The sequence below is a fragment of the Notamacropus eugenii genome, chromosome 2, assembly GCF_028372415.1.
Source record: "Notamacropus eugenii isolate mMacEug1 chromosome 2, mMacEug1.pri_v2, whole genome shotgun sequence".
NCBI lineage: Eukaryota > Metazoa > Chordata > Mammalia > Diprotodontia > Macropodidae > Notamacropus > Notamacropus eugenii.
The window spans coordinates 527114661-527128829 of record NC_092873.1 but is presented as its reverse complement, the minus strand read 5'-3'; the positions used below and the strand labels follow the sequence as shown (position 1 = coordinate 527128829).

Here is a 14169-nt window from a genome sequence, read left to right as displayed (position 1 = left end):
AAGGTACTATTTTATCCCTGTTTTACAGGTGAAAAAACTAAGGGACACAGAGGTTAAGTAACATGTCCAGGGGCATACAGCCAGTAGTGTCTGGGGCCAAATTTAAATGCAGGTCTTTCTGCTGGCCCAGCAGTACTCCATCCACTGTGATACCTAGCTGCCCCTTCCTTACCTATTATAATTTAAACTGACTTAAGAGACCAGAATTACTAGAGTAGAAGAAGGGAGGATTGCTCACCTGATCTGATTTAAAATCAAAATGATATCATAGGGTTCTCAATCTAGAGCTTGAAGGGACAACATGAAACACCCTCTTGTCCTACCCCCTCATTTTACAGACAAAGAAACTGAGGCCCAGGAGATCCTCATCAGTTATATCTTACAGAAGTCTGCTCGCCACTATGAACCTCCCTGTGGGTATTCATTTTCAGCTCTTCAGAGACTGTTCTTTCCCATGTCTCATATCCATAATAGAAAAGTCACCAGAATATTGAATAATAATAAATCATACTGGTGAAATACATTTTTTGATCACTGCATCGCAGGAATCTAGGAGAGTGCTTTGCATATGGTAGGTGGTTAATATGTTTTGTGAATCACACCAAATTATCCCATCTTGGGAAGTCCCTCTTAATGACCCTGTCTATGTTAAACCCTATCACCGTTCCTCCTTTCACACTCACATGGTAAGAGTCATTGTGCTGTCCAACAGAGGGTATAAAAATAAATCCATAGTTAAGCAAATGCAAGCATGCACACAGCTCAAACAACAGACTAAAAATATTGCCACAAAATCTTCATCAGATTAATGAGACTGTACTAGAAAGGTTTGAGGAAATCTGAGATTTTCAGCTCCTGCCTGGAGCTGGCCAGCAGCCTGCCATGTCTCTTTCAAAGGGATGTTAGACTTCTTGCTCAGCATGGTTCATGTGCCTATCAACGTTTCTCTAGCAACCCTGAAGCCAGAATGACTCCTGTTCTTAGCCCATCTATAGTGCAGTAATTTACTTTTATTTTCCGCTGTTAAAATGTTAGGATTTGGAGAGTTCAGTATTTAGATTGAGAAGCAGCGCAGGTAGTGGAACTTAGCCTGGATTGGGAATCTGGGGACTTACATCATGTTTCTGACACTTGATATCTGTGTGTACAGCCACATCTAAGGCAATGCGACTGGTGCGTCATCACAGGGTACTGAAATTGAAAAGGTGCTGATGTTCTGTGAAATCTCATCACCATGCTGATTGACTCTGTTTTTGATACTTCCCAACTAGGGCTGAAGGGCAGAGCCCTAAACTCCTCCCAAAGCTTGCCTAGAAAGCACTGTTCTATGTCGGGGTACAAGGACAAAGGGCTTACCTTCTAACTGGGGCTTAACACATAATGAGGAGTGGTGGCCAGGGAAGAGAGCAGGGATGGACAACGGAGTCCATTGTTTCCAGGAGAAAGGATGACAGACTTGATTATTGTTTCCAAAGAAGAGGTGAAAAGCAAGGAACGGAGGAGGAACTTATCCCAATAGGGTGGATGGCTAGATGGTACGTGGAGCCTGGTTCAGTCTGGGACAGGCTGGGAATATTCAGTAAACCACTCAGGACAGCCCGTGCAAAGGGTAGGGGTCCAAATCCGAGCTGATTTCCTCCCACCCCAGGGCAAGGCTGGCATTGAGTGGGGGACAAGAGCTTTTTACCTGGTATGTGTGTTCCTTTCGTTATCCACATCTTGAACTTTGTTCTCCTCATTTAACAGCCAGATTAGAAACCCTATGCATGGGGAATGCTCCACTACCTTGCTTGCAGCCCAGGTGAGCATCTCACCCACCCTACTCTACCTCTAGCATCCTGGAGGCTGTGCTCTGGGCCCCAGCAGCAGTCAAGCTTTCTCATTAGAGAAGCCTCAGCTTCCCGCCTGCCAGAGGATGCACCCCAGGGGTGGAGGTGGGATTGTCCTCCTCAACCCCCTCCTTGCCCTATGCTCACAAATTGCTAGTTACAGCTCTGCCTGCCACACGCTGCGGGGAGATGGCTGAGGCAGCCAAGCCCCAAATTCAGATGAGAGAAAAAAGAAAAGTGAGTCATGAAAATGTTATCGACATCTAGTTCCCAACTGAGTCAGGCTTCCAGTCCACGTGACAGGCCCAGGATGAGCAGATGCTTTGGGGGCCCCTCCTCCTTCTACATGTTCCCAGGACGGCTCCCATCTGGGCTCTGTTGACAAGGTGCCTTCTGGACACTTGCTGCTGAGCCCCGGCAGCTCATGGCTCAGTGAAGGAAGAGGATTTGCTTAAAGCAGCTCCAATCCACAGGTTTCCTCCCTGACCCCCTTTCAGGTTAGAGCATTAAGGCCCGTAGTATTTTTGGAAATGACACAGTGAGCGGTGGAGCCTCTGAGTTTTCCCACGTACCATTTGCCAGGAATCTACAGTCTCAGAGCCCGACAGAGACTTAGCTTTCCTAGTGATAGCTTCCAAGGAAAAATGCAGAAAGACAAGCGTGTCTCTCACATGGGCACATGATTAGATCGCGTGTCTAACTCAGCTGAGTTAAACTGAACCAACAGATTTCAGCAGCCTAGTGGCTAAAAGAGTTCTCTAGGCCCTGGGTGGTAGGTGACTGAGGGAAGACGTGAACCTGGGTTATCTTGCTGACCTTCCATACACCAGTTTGTCTTTATTGGGGAGAGAGAGACACACACAGACACACACACATGCAGAGACAAAGACAGAGACACACACACAGACAGAGACAGAGACAGACAGAGAGACAGGCAGAGAGAAACAGAGACAGAGAGACAGAGACACAGAAAGAGACAGAGATAACACACATATATACATACAAACACGCACACATATATACGTACATATGTTTTGTTTAATCTTTTTCAGTTGTGTCTGACACTTTGTGACCCGATTTGGGGTTCCCTTGGCAAAGATCCTGGAATGGTTTGTCATTTCCTTCTCCAGCTCATTTTACAGATGAGGAAACTGAGGCAAACAGGGTGAAGTGACTTGGCCAGAGTCACACAGCTAGTAAGTGTCTGAGGCCAGATTTGAACTTAGGAAGAAGAGTCTTCCTGACTCCAGGCCTGGCACTCCATCTACTGTGCTACCTGGCTGCCCCCATGCCCACCTGTGTGCACATACCCACATGCACATATTCATGTATTTATAATGAATATATGTATAGTGTGTATACATATATGTAGATATCCCATATATACGCATTTCCCATATATGGGTATATACACACATACATACATAGATCTCTCTCTTTCCTATATCTGTATGTAATGCATATACAGTCCTACGTACATAGACACATATATAGACACACATACATGCATACAGACGCATACACAAGGTATCTAGTTATTGTTGTATATGCGTTTACGTGTACGTCCATATGCAATAACTAGCATTTTGTAAATACTGCTGCGATTTTGTCTTCACAACAACTCCAGAACACAGGTGTTCTCATTATCTCTGTTTTACTGATGAGGAAACTGAGGCAGTCACAGGTTAGGTGACTTGCTCAGGATCACGAGGTCTTCCTGATTTCAGGCCCAGCTGCTGAGCTACGTGGGTGTATCCCTGTATGGATTAATTAATTATAGGTAAGGTCATGGAGGGAAATGAACCCCACTTGTGCTGGCCCTGGGAATACAAAAATGATGGCCTAGCTCCTGCCCCCAAGGAGATAACGATCGAAATTTTCATCTAATCCGAATGGAGAGGACAGAACACAAACAAGTGTGAATGAAATATTAATAATGATTCATAACTAATCATTAATCAGTATATTATTAGTTATATTAGTATATGATTAGTCAATGATTCATGGTGATTAACAATCACAATGCTAAGCACTGGAGATATATGTGCACATATACACATGCATACACATGTATACACGTACATATATTTTAATGTGTTTGTGTATATATGTGTATACACACACACACACATAATTCCTGCCCTCAAGGAGATTATCCTCATAGGTGGAGAAAGCCCAGATTGGGCGGTGATGGACCCCTGGGAGTTGAGTTTCGGTTTGGAACTTTCAGGGCTAGTGAGTAGAACTGTGGCTGCCCCCTTCTCTCCATGAGCGATGGCAGTACTAATTGGTTATAGTTTCAAAGCTGGAGAAGGGTGTGGCATCTCTGAGAGCCCATGTGGGACAAGCCAGTCTCTAAGGTAGGGAATAAACTGTTGCATGGCTGAGACCCCTCCTGCCCATATGTTGTGTGAGGCCCTCACTGATGAGGTCAACAGGATCTCTGGAGCTGAAAGGGTTCTGCCTCCTGGGGCAAGAACTCTGGTCATCAGAGGAGAAAGCGGTTGGGGGCAGGGCTGCTGTATGGAGTCAAACATGCTCCAAAATGGATTGAAATGGAGACAAAGGAGATGTTTAACATCCTCAAAGCCCAGTCCATGGTAGGAGCTTCATAAATCCGTGTAAATTGGTTGATTGATAGATTCAATGTATTTGAAGAGGTATAGATTGATTTCAACTGAGCGGGTATGGTAGTCAGAGAGGGCTTCCTGGAGGCATCACCAGTCAAGCTGAGCATTGATGGAAGAGACAGACATCAACAAGTCAATTCCCAGGAGTATTTCTTGGCATGTTCAAAGGACCATAGACTCAGAGCTACTAGAAGATTCAGAGGACATCAGCCCAGCTCCCTCATTTTATAGATCAGGAAACTGGGGTCCCCGGAGAGGTTAACAGAGTATAAGTGTCAGTGTCAAAACTGGAACCTAGGGCTTCTGACTTCAGCCCACTTTGCGTTCTGCCATGTTGAGCGAGAGAATGCCCAATGGGACCAGGGAACATTAGTCCAGTTTGGCGAGACAGTAAAGTGAGCCAAGAGACATGAGTCACACACAAGAAGGCAGCTTCTTTTGTGCCTCTGTTGGGGTCGCCTGGGATGGAATTGGCTCTTTGTCCTCATCAGACCAGGTTTTGAGTATTGTGTTCATTTCCAGATACCATAGTTTTAGGAAAGAGCTGGTTGATCGGTCCTTTGGAAGACAGTGTTGAGGACATTTTTATCCTGGTGTGGGTTGAACTAATTAACAATAATAATAGCCACCTATCATGTTAGGCACTATGCTAAGTGGTTTACAATTAACATCTCTTTCAACTGATTCTCACAGGAAACCTAAGAAGCAGATGCTGTTGTTATACCCATTTTATAGATGAAGAAACTAAGGCAGATTGAAGGCAAGCGACTTGCCCAGGGTCACACAGTTATAAGGAAATGAAACTGGACTTGGTGCATTCAAGTGCCCCCTGGCTACCTCTTTATATGACCCTGATGATGTGGCCAAACATAAAATCAAGGAATCTTAGGAATCACGGAATCTCAAAAATTTCATCTCACGATTATTGGTCATGTCATCCTGGGTTACCTCCATGTACCCCAATAAGCCTCCTCCTTCCCCATTCTTCCCCATTGTTTCAAGTTCTGCCTCTGGGAACAAGCACAGAAAGAATAGTCTCTCTTCTATATGAAAGTTTTCAGAGACTTGAAGGACCGGTCTAAGGTCAGATTGTTGGTGGGAAAGGCATAGGGGATCTCCCTGGGCCCTCGGCTCCATTGACTGGCTCCAGCTGTGAATGGATGAGAAACCTGAGGCCGGTCAGTACCTCTGACTCTCTCTGCACCCACGCTGCAGAAAGCCACTGATTACCGCCATCTGGCAGGTTTAAATGTGTATTTGTTTACCTCCGTGGGAATGAAGTCATGGCAAAAACAAGGCACACGTCCCTGTCTCATTGCTTAACATGTGGAGGGCACCACCATTCTTCAGTCTCCCAGGAAGTCAGCCTGGGAGTTATCCCCTCCTCTCCCCTCTTCCCCTCCCCACAATGTCCACTCAGTTGCCAAATCTTGTCTGTGTTCAAAACATCTCATGTTCATCTCCTTCTCCACTCAAATAGCAACATCCTGGTTTAAATCCTCATTATCTCTGCCCCATCTCCTTGTCTCCTCTAATCCATCCTCCATTCTGTTGCCAAAATCCTGGTCTGACTAGGTCACTCCCCTACTCAATAAACTCCAAAGGCTCACCATGATCATTTTCTCCTCAGCAGCTTTGGTTCCCCCTCTTTTCACATTCAAGTTCCTCTTTATGATTTATCTTCCCCTATTAGAATGTAAGGGCAGCAGGCTCCTGGTCCTGGGGTTGGGGAGAGGGAAGGGGGATGACTAACTTCAGGCAGGTTAGGTCTGAGTGAGGCAATGGGACTGTTGTTACAGAAGGGACCCAGGAGTACCAGTGTAGTAAGTACAGGGTCATGTTTGATAGCCAGTGACCAGCTATCACTGACTATCAAACATGCATTAAACAAACATTTATTAACTTCATTTGACTTGACTCCAAGTTCTCAGGTGTTGGGGTGTAAGCTCGGTTTTCACGTGAACCGTCTCAGGTCAGGTAAAGGTGAGGACTTCTAAATCGCAGAGCTCTCACGAGGCCCCCCAGGGAACAGCTGGGAATTGAGGAGTAAAATACGACCTATCTTCTGTTTTCACCTCTTCTCAGTGGAAACTTTCTGGGGAGAGCATCCCACCCTTGAGATTAGTCCGTGGTCTGAGCACACCTGTTGTTAATTGGCTAGGGGCTGAGAGCATGCAGGATGTCCACGAGCGAACTAAGCAGCTGGGAGAGTTTAAATGGGGACAGGAAAGCCTCAGGGGTCGTCTCTTTTCCTCTCTTCTCCAGAAGGAGAAGGGGGCTCCATGGGGGGAACTCGTCCTGCATGCTGACATGTAGCTGGTATCTGGAATAAGGCCTACACTTGTTTGACTCTGGAGGTTTCTTCTCTCGTACGTTTATCTGGCTGATCACTGAAGACCTGAGTTAGGTAAGAAGGACCTGGCAGCCCATGGCAGTTAGGCCGGACACTCAGGTCCCTCACTTTCCCCTCCCTGTATGCCATCCTGCCTAACCCCCCTTCAGGTTATTATGTTAGCCCTGAAATGAAATCCTGTTTTGCAAATTTATTACTTGCCTGACCTTAGGCATATCACTTAACCTCTCTCTGCCACAATTTCTTCATCTGTAAGATGAAGTCAGACTATATGACCTTCTTTCCATCTCTAAATCCAGGAAACTAGAAAACACAGTGGATAGTGTACTGGACCTGGAGTCAGGAAGACCTGAGTTCAAATCTAACTTCAGATATTATCTACCTGAATGACTTCTGTCTGCCTCAGTTTTTCACCTATAAAATGGGTATAATAATAGCAACACCTATCTCAAATTTAATGTGAGGCTCAAATGAGATAATATTTGTAAAGTGCTTTGCTCACCTTACAATGCCATATAAGGATTATTAATGCAATTATTCTTATATGGACAGTGATAGGATTCCTTCTCTGGATGAGACAGATGTCTTGGGCAGCAGGATCCTGGGTTTTGCTAGAAGCTGAGGGATGGAATTCTTTGTGAAAATGACCCTGACAACTCTGACTTCCTTGTGTTACAACAGCCTAGCTCCAAAAATGAATGAGACTGTCAAATGTGGAGCAGATTCTTCAGGTGAGTTACCTGGACATAGGTTTGAATCTTCATACAGCTTATGTTTGCTGGAGCTTGTCCTCTAAAAGCGAGATTTTGTGATTAAATGGGACCCCCACCCACCCACTCACCTATAATGTTCAATTGGAAAAGAGAAGTCAAGACAAGAGTCTTAAGGGCATTGAGAGCAGAAGTCAGGAGCAAGCTATTTAGTCATCAACCTCAAAGTAAAGGTCTTGGGAAACAAACTCATCGTGCTAAAGTTATGAGTGGTTTATTCCTTCATTGTAGGCAAGTCCGCTGAAGATTCTGTACCTCCCCTGCTGTCCATTAAACACATAGTTTTGAGGGGGAAAGGGCAAAGCCCTTGGTGGTCTGACTATGGCTACATCTGATAAGAAGCTTAATTATCTGTGAGAAAGTGGACCCTTCTCAATTTTCACCCCTGAGCAATTTTCACCTCTGCATGCCCATCTTTTTATTATATTTGAGTCTTATTCCAGTTTTGTTTGACTCTTTGTGACCCCATTTGGGGTTTTCTTGGCAAAGATGCTGGAGTGATTTGACATTTTCTTTTCCAGTTCATTTGATAGATGAGGAAACTGAGGCAAACAGAGTGAAATAGTTTGTGCAGGGTCATATACCTAGTAAGTATCTAAAGCTGGATTCAAATTCAGGTTTTCCTGACTCCAAACCCAGTGCTCAATGCATTACAGCACCCCTTAACTGCCCTTGCTATGCTCAGAGGGTAGAACCAGATGTAATTGGTAGAACTTGCCATGAGACAGGTTTAAGTTTGATGTAAGGAAACATCTCATAATCAGAACGGAGTCTGAAGAGAAAGGGGATGCCTTGGGAGAGAAGGAGCAGCCCTTCTTGAAGGAACTCCAAAAGCATAGTTGCCATAGTGGTCTGAAAGATCTTTGTTCTGGCAGAGCTGACATCATCCCATCGCAAAGAGCTTTCCGATCTGTCAGACAGATCTCTGACAAATCTGGAGGAGCTTTTTTGTCTGTCTGGTCCCTAAGGTCTCTCACTAGTCACAGATCCCTTGGTGTTCTGAGGTCAGCCTCGCAGAGCTGGTCTCCAACCTATTAGTAAATTTTTGTGAGCTCTTCTTGTTTGGTAGGTGAAGATTTCCCATTTTCAAAGACTTTCTGTCCCTGCTCTGGCATCCCAGGAGCCTAATTTATCAGTATGTTCTGTTCAATACATTAGTATACATTTAATACCAACCCTTCCTGATCCCCTCAGCTGCCTGTACCTCCCCGTGGATATTCCCTTGTTTCCATATTGCATAGATTTTATATACAATAAGTGTCTGTCTCCAGGATGGGAGAGTAAGGTCTTTGAGGGCAAGACCTTTTCCTGCTTTGGTCTTTATATCCCAACATCTCAGCCAGCATCAGGCTTATTATGTAAATTCGGTGCTTAATAAACGTTGGTGGATTGGGTGTTTATTGTTTGTCTGCCCAGTAATCCTTCAGGCTACAAGAAAGATAAACAAAATGTAAGACAAAGGTCTTGGCCACGAAAGACCTGCAATCCAGTTGATGAGATCCACATCACAAATAATAACAGCTAACTTTTATATGACTCACTACAGGCCAGGCACTGTGCTAAGTGCTTTACACATACTATCTCATCTGATCTCACAAGAACTCTGGGAGGGAGGTTCTGTGATTAGCCCCATTTTATAGATGAGGAAACTGAGATAAACAGAGTTTAAGGCATTTGCCCAGGGTCACACAGCTAGTAAGTGTCTGAGGATAGACATGAAGTCACAAAGTCTTCCTGACTTCACATCTGGTGTTTCATCCAGTGTGCCACCCAACTACCTATTTACTCTATCTACCATATGAAAGATACAAAGAGTAGTTAGCACCTACCCTTCCTTCAATGAGTGGAAAGATAAGCATTGGAGGCAGAGGATTTGAATTATACTTAACTCTCTGGCTGTGACCTCAAGCAATTCTCATAACCTCTTGGCTTCAGTTTCCCTTTTTTCCTTCCATAGAATGGATTCCATGACCTTGAGGTTGATTCTTTTCAAATCTAAATAAATCAATAATCTCATGATCTGGAATAGATTCATATCCTGACTCTTTTTCTTATGAACTCTGTACCCTTGGGTCAATCTTCCACCTCTCTAGGTCTCATCTATCAAAAGAGAGGGGTGAATAAGAGGGCATCTAACATCCATTCTAACATAAATCCCATGTTTCTATTCTCTCTCTTGAATGGAAAGATAATAAGGGGAGAGTTGAGACCATCACATCGCAGTCTGTGGCTAAACTGGGGGAATTAAATAATCAGTGGGTAGAATGTGGTGGAAAACTATTGTGCCATAGGAAATGAGGAAGGGGATCCCGGTTTCCGAATAACCTGGGAAGACTCATCTGCACTGATGCTGAATGAAATGAGAAGAAACAGGAGAGCATTGACACAATGACAAGATTGTGAAAATGAATAATTCTGAAACACTTAAGACTTATGATCAGTGCAGTGATCTGTCTGTTCTGGAGGACCAGGGGTGACAATGGTGCCCACACTCTGATAGAGGGGATGGACCAAATACATAGAAGGAGACACACATGGCCAGTGCAGCAATTGGTTTTGCTTGTTTTAAGTTTTTCTTCCCCTTTTGGGGAGAGGATGAAGCTTGTTAACTGAAAAAAAAATGAAAGAGATGGGTGAAATTCACAGTCTCAGGATCCAGAAGGCCATGGCGCCTTTGCTCCTCACGTTTGCATACTGGCTATGGCTCATTGCTTTAATGCCTTTTAATGTCTGTCTTGGAATCGCTATGAGGAATACGAAGCAAAATTCATTTGGAAACCGAATTCTAAAAGTTCCTTCAAAGACATAGGAAGATCCAATTGACTAGAAGGCTAAAGGAGTTTCTTGCTCCTTGCTTTTTATGGTTAATTGAGGTGAGCCAGGAAGCCCTTGTAGTTTTTCTCTTTGCTGTTGAAAGTCTTTCCAAAATCTGGGGCCACTTTTTGTCTCAGAAGGGACCTTGGAGAGAGCAGCCTACAGTGCCTTTTACTGGCACCTGAGGATCTTAAATGGACATTCCAGGATCATTACTCTGAACCTCAGTGAACCTTGTTGAGAAGAGGGGGATGGGCCGGAGTCTGGCCAGACCCTTGGACGTACCTTGGAGATTGGCAGGCTTATTTTGCTTGACTTTTTTGGTGACATCTCGGATATCATCTCTTCTGGTGATTGGCTTCTTTCTTCTGAACGCTATGGGCAGAGGAAGAGATGGGCAGGTTATTTTGAGTGATACATGATTTAGGTTTTGCCCTCTTTCTGTTTAAGGAACAGTTACTTGTACTTAATGATGATTTCCAACTCTGAAATTTAGGGGGATTTCTCTATCTGACTCAAACATTTCCCACGTTTTACTAGGGAGGCTCCAACAGACTTCTTGTTATTATTCTCTTTGGGAGAGGGGGAGGGAAGGCCTATCACTTTACTGGATTGGTTTAAAAAAAATTCCCTCTACCAAAGCTAGTATTTTATACACACATAAGTAAATACATATACACATGTGTATATACAAAAGCATGTACATTTATACACACATATATATCACATGTATACATATGTTTGATATATACACCCATGCAGGTGTTTATAGATATATATGTAGACATGTGTATGCCCTATCAGACATGTGTAATCATATATGTGTATATACACATGTCTATATGCATATGTGTACATATATACATAATAAATATGCATAGATTATATGCATGCAGCTAGATGGTGCAGTGGATAGAGTGCCAGTGTAGGGGATAAAGTAGCCAGTTCACTCTCTTGTTCTGCAAAGTCAATGGTTTCTGTTCTGTCTGTTTGACGTATAAATCCCAGTACAACCTGATTTCACCCTGCCTTTTCAATCTTCCTATCCAGGGATATGCTGAAGCCAAGTTAAATCTACTTGTGAGCAAGCCCACTGTGAAGTTTTCAATGCAATTTACACCTTAGAAATTGGCAAAAGCTACAAACCAGCACTTGCTTTATTGCTTTGTTGATTGGTTAGACTCACAAAAGTGAAGGAGAATGTTAATAACGAGATTAAATTTAAAAACATGTCCTGCGCACTTTCCCCTAGAAAGTCAGTTGTTAAACACTTACTAGTGCCATTTTCTCCACAGCCCAGCCAAACTGGCCTTGCTTTATTCTTCACACATAACACTACGTACATTTCCCATCCACATTTCCCCTGAGGAGAAATCCCATTGCAGGCTGACTGTAGGGCTGCCATGAGTTTCAAGAGAAGCTCCCACAAGTTTTGGTTTTTCCTGGGCCAACTTGGTCCTTTTCTTAAGAGCTAAGTGGTCCCCTAAGAATCTGGGAAGTTCAACAGGACAGTTTGCCACCCTCCGGGGGTGCCCCTTTTTCATTCAAGAGCCGACTGAGGGCACCCTAGGAGAATTTGGCCCCTCCAAATGACCCTCTTGGGACCCAACCAACATTCTCTGTATGCTATGGGAGCACCCCACTATAGCTTCCGGGGGCGGGGACGAGGGCAGGGAAAGGGAGCAAATGATCAATTTGGTGAGCAGCTGCTTTCTTAGTGCTCCATCTAGTGACCAACTATGGGAAATATGTCCTTAGAAAAAACTGGAGAAATGAATGCTGATACATATACTGGGACTGAGTTTAACACTCACCCAAAGTATATTTGAACGTGCGTATGTGTGTGTGTGCGCGTGCGCGCGTGAGAGAGAGAGAGAGAGAGAGAGGGAGAGAGAGACAGACAGACAGACAGACAGACAGACAGACAGACAGACAGAGAGTGCCTGCCTGGCAGTCAGGAAGATGAGCAGAAATCCTGCCTCAGATACAAGCTGTGTGAATCTGGTTTAACCTCTTAATCTCATTTCCTTATTTGAAAAGTAGAGGTAATAATAATATTTATTATAGCGTTGTTGTAGTGATCAAAGAAGAAAATCAATATAAAGCATTTTGTAAACATTAAAGAGCTATAAAGAGGCTACTTGTTTATTTTTATTATGTCTATAATATATATTCACCAGGCATTTAAAGAGGTGAGAGGCAGCTTGGCATTTTGCTAAAAAAACAATAAAATGTGAATACGTCCATCACAGCTTAAACAATTAAGTAAGCCCTGGATAGAATCAATAGACCCAGCTATGAACTGGAAGTTGAGGAAGAACATGAGAAGGAGGAAGGGATTTTCTCTTCTCTTATCTCTTCTCCCAAATTTGAAGGAAAGTTACTCAAACAGTAAGATACTGCATCCATTGGAGAACAAAGTCACACATTTCTGACAGACGCAGATACAAAGAGGCGGTAACTCAAGGTCAGAAGCCTCTTCAAGGACCAGGGCTCTCATAACAGAGAAAAGAGCTAACTATGCATTCAAGATCTGGTAATTAAAGAATCAAGCTGTGGAGAAAAGTAGATCCCGATAGCACACATGAGCAATCTTCTGATTAGACACATTGTATCTGGAATGGGAGATGAGTGGGTTAGTGAGGACTCCATTAGAAAAAAAAAACATTTTGACCCTGTAAAATTTTGTCAGGTTGGCAAACATATTTAAAACAATAAAATGAATTGTTGATGGGCTCTGGGAAATCACATACACATGAGTTACCTTGGCCACATGTTCCTTGAGTGGCCACCCACCTTAAGATTGTACTCTGACTTTCATCAGGTACTTACTTCCTGCAAATTGTGTTTGTGGGAGGGTGTCCTAAGTTTGGAATGGGGATATTTTAAAGCTGTGGTTTTTACTGTAACATTTCAACAACAAATGCCTTTGCTAAGGTCTACTAGATAACTATTTGTTCTACAGGCTATTAGTAGAAATCATATTGATGGGGGCTAATGAATGTAGTGTTAGGAGACCATATTCACAGGTTACATAGAATATGAGAGTCACAGTCATCCTCTGGAGATACAATTCTTGAGTATGATGTACAAGTTGGGAGAAGTAGCCCAGAAGGCACTACACTAGGAATTACAAAAGTAATGCAGTTCCTACCTTCAAGGAACTTATGTCTTACAGGGGGATACAACTTGTGTACAGACAAGTAAATACATAATGTTGTGGGGATTATCAGTTGAGGAAAATCAGGACAGTCCTTTTGAAGAAGATGGAAATTGGAGCTCAGCCCTGAAGGAAGACAGTCATTTCAAGAGGTAGGAGGGAGGAGAGAGAGCATGCCAGGCAAAGACATGGAGATAGGAAAGATGAAATGTTGTACACAAGTGAGTAGCCCAGTTTTGGCCACAGTGTGGAGTACATGAAGGGTAGCACAGTTTACTTAGCCTGGAAGGATATGCTGGCTAGATTGGGAAGGACTTGAAATGTCAAACAGAAGAGTTTCTATTTGGTCCTCAAGGCAATGAATGGGAAGTTGCTGAAACTCCCTGAAAGGAGGGGCATAGTTGAACATGTACTTTAGAGATATTAATTAGGTAGCTCTAGTTATGCTACATTGGAGAGAGGAGAGCAACTAAGGTTATAATGACCTGAGCTGGGGGTGGAGGTGGGAAAGGGGGACAGACCCAAGTGATATTGGATAAGTAGGACTAAGAAGACTTGGCAATTGATTGGATGTGGGGACTGAGGGACAGTAAAGAGATGAGCATAACTCTTA

At 43.6% G+C, this 14169-nt stretch overlaps 1 protein-coding gene across 1 annotated transcript in view; it reads right to left on the bottom strand.

Annotated features, from left to right (window-relative positions):
- SGIP1 (SH3GL interacting endocytic adaptor 1) overlaps positions 1 to 14169 on the bottom strand; it is a 277554-nt gene that overhangs the window by 233085 nt on the left and 30300 nt on the right. The window contains exon 2 of the mRNA XM_072649764.1: positions 10682 to 10771. Within this exon, the coding sequence (XP_072505865.1) occupies positions 10682 to 10771 (90 nt within the window). The remainder of the gene's footprint in view (positions 1 to 10681; positions 10772 to 14169) is intronic.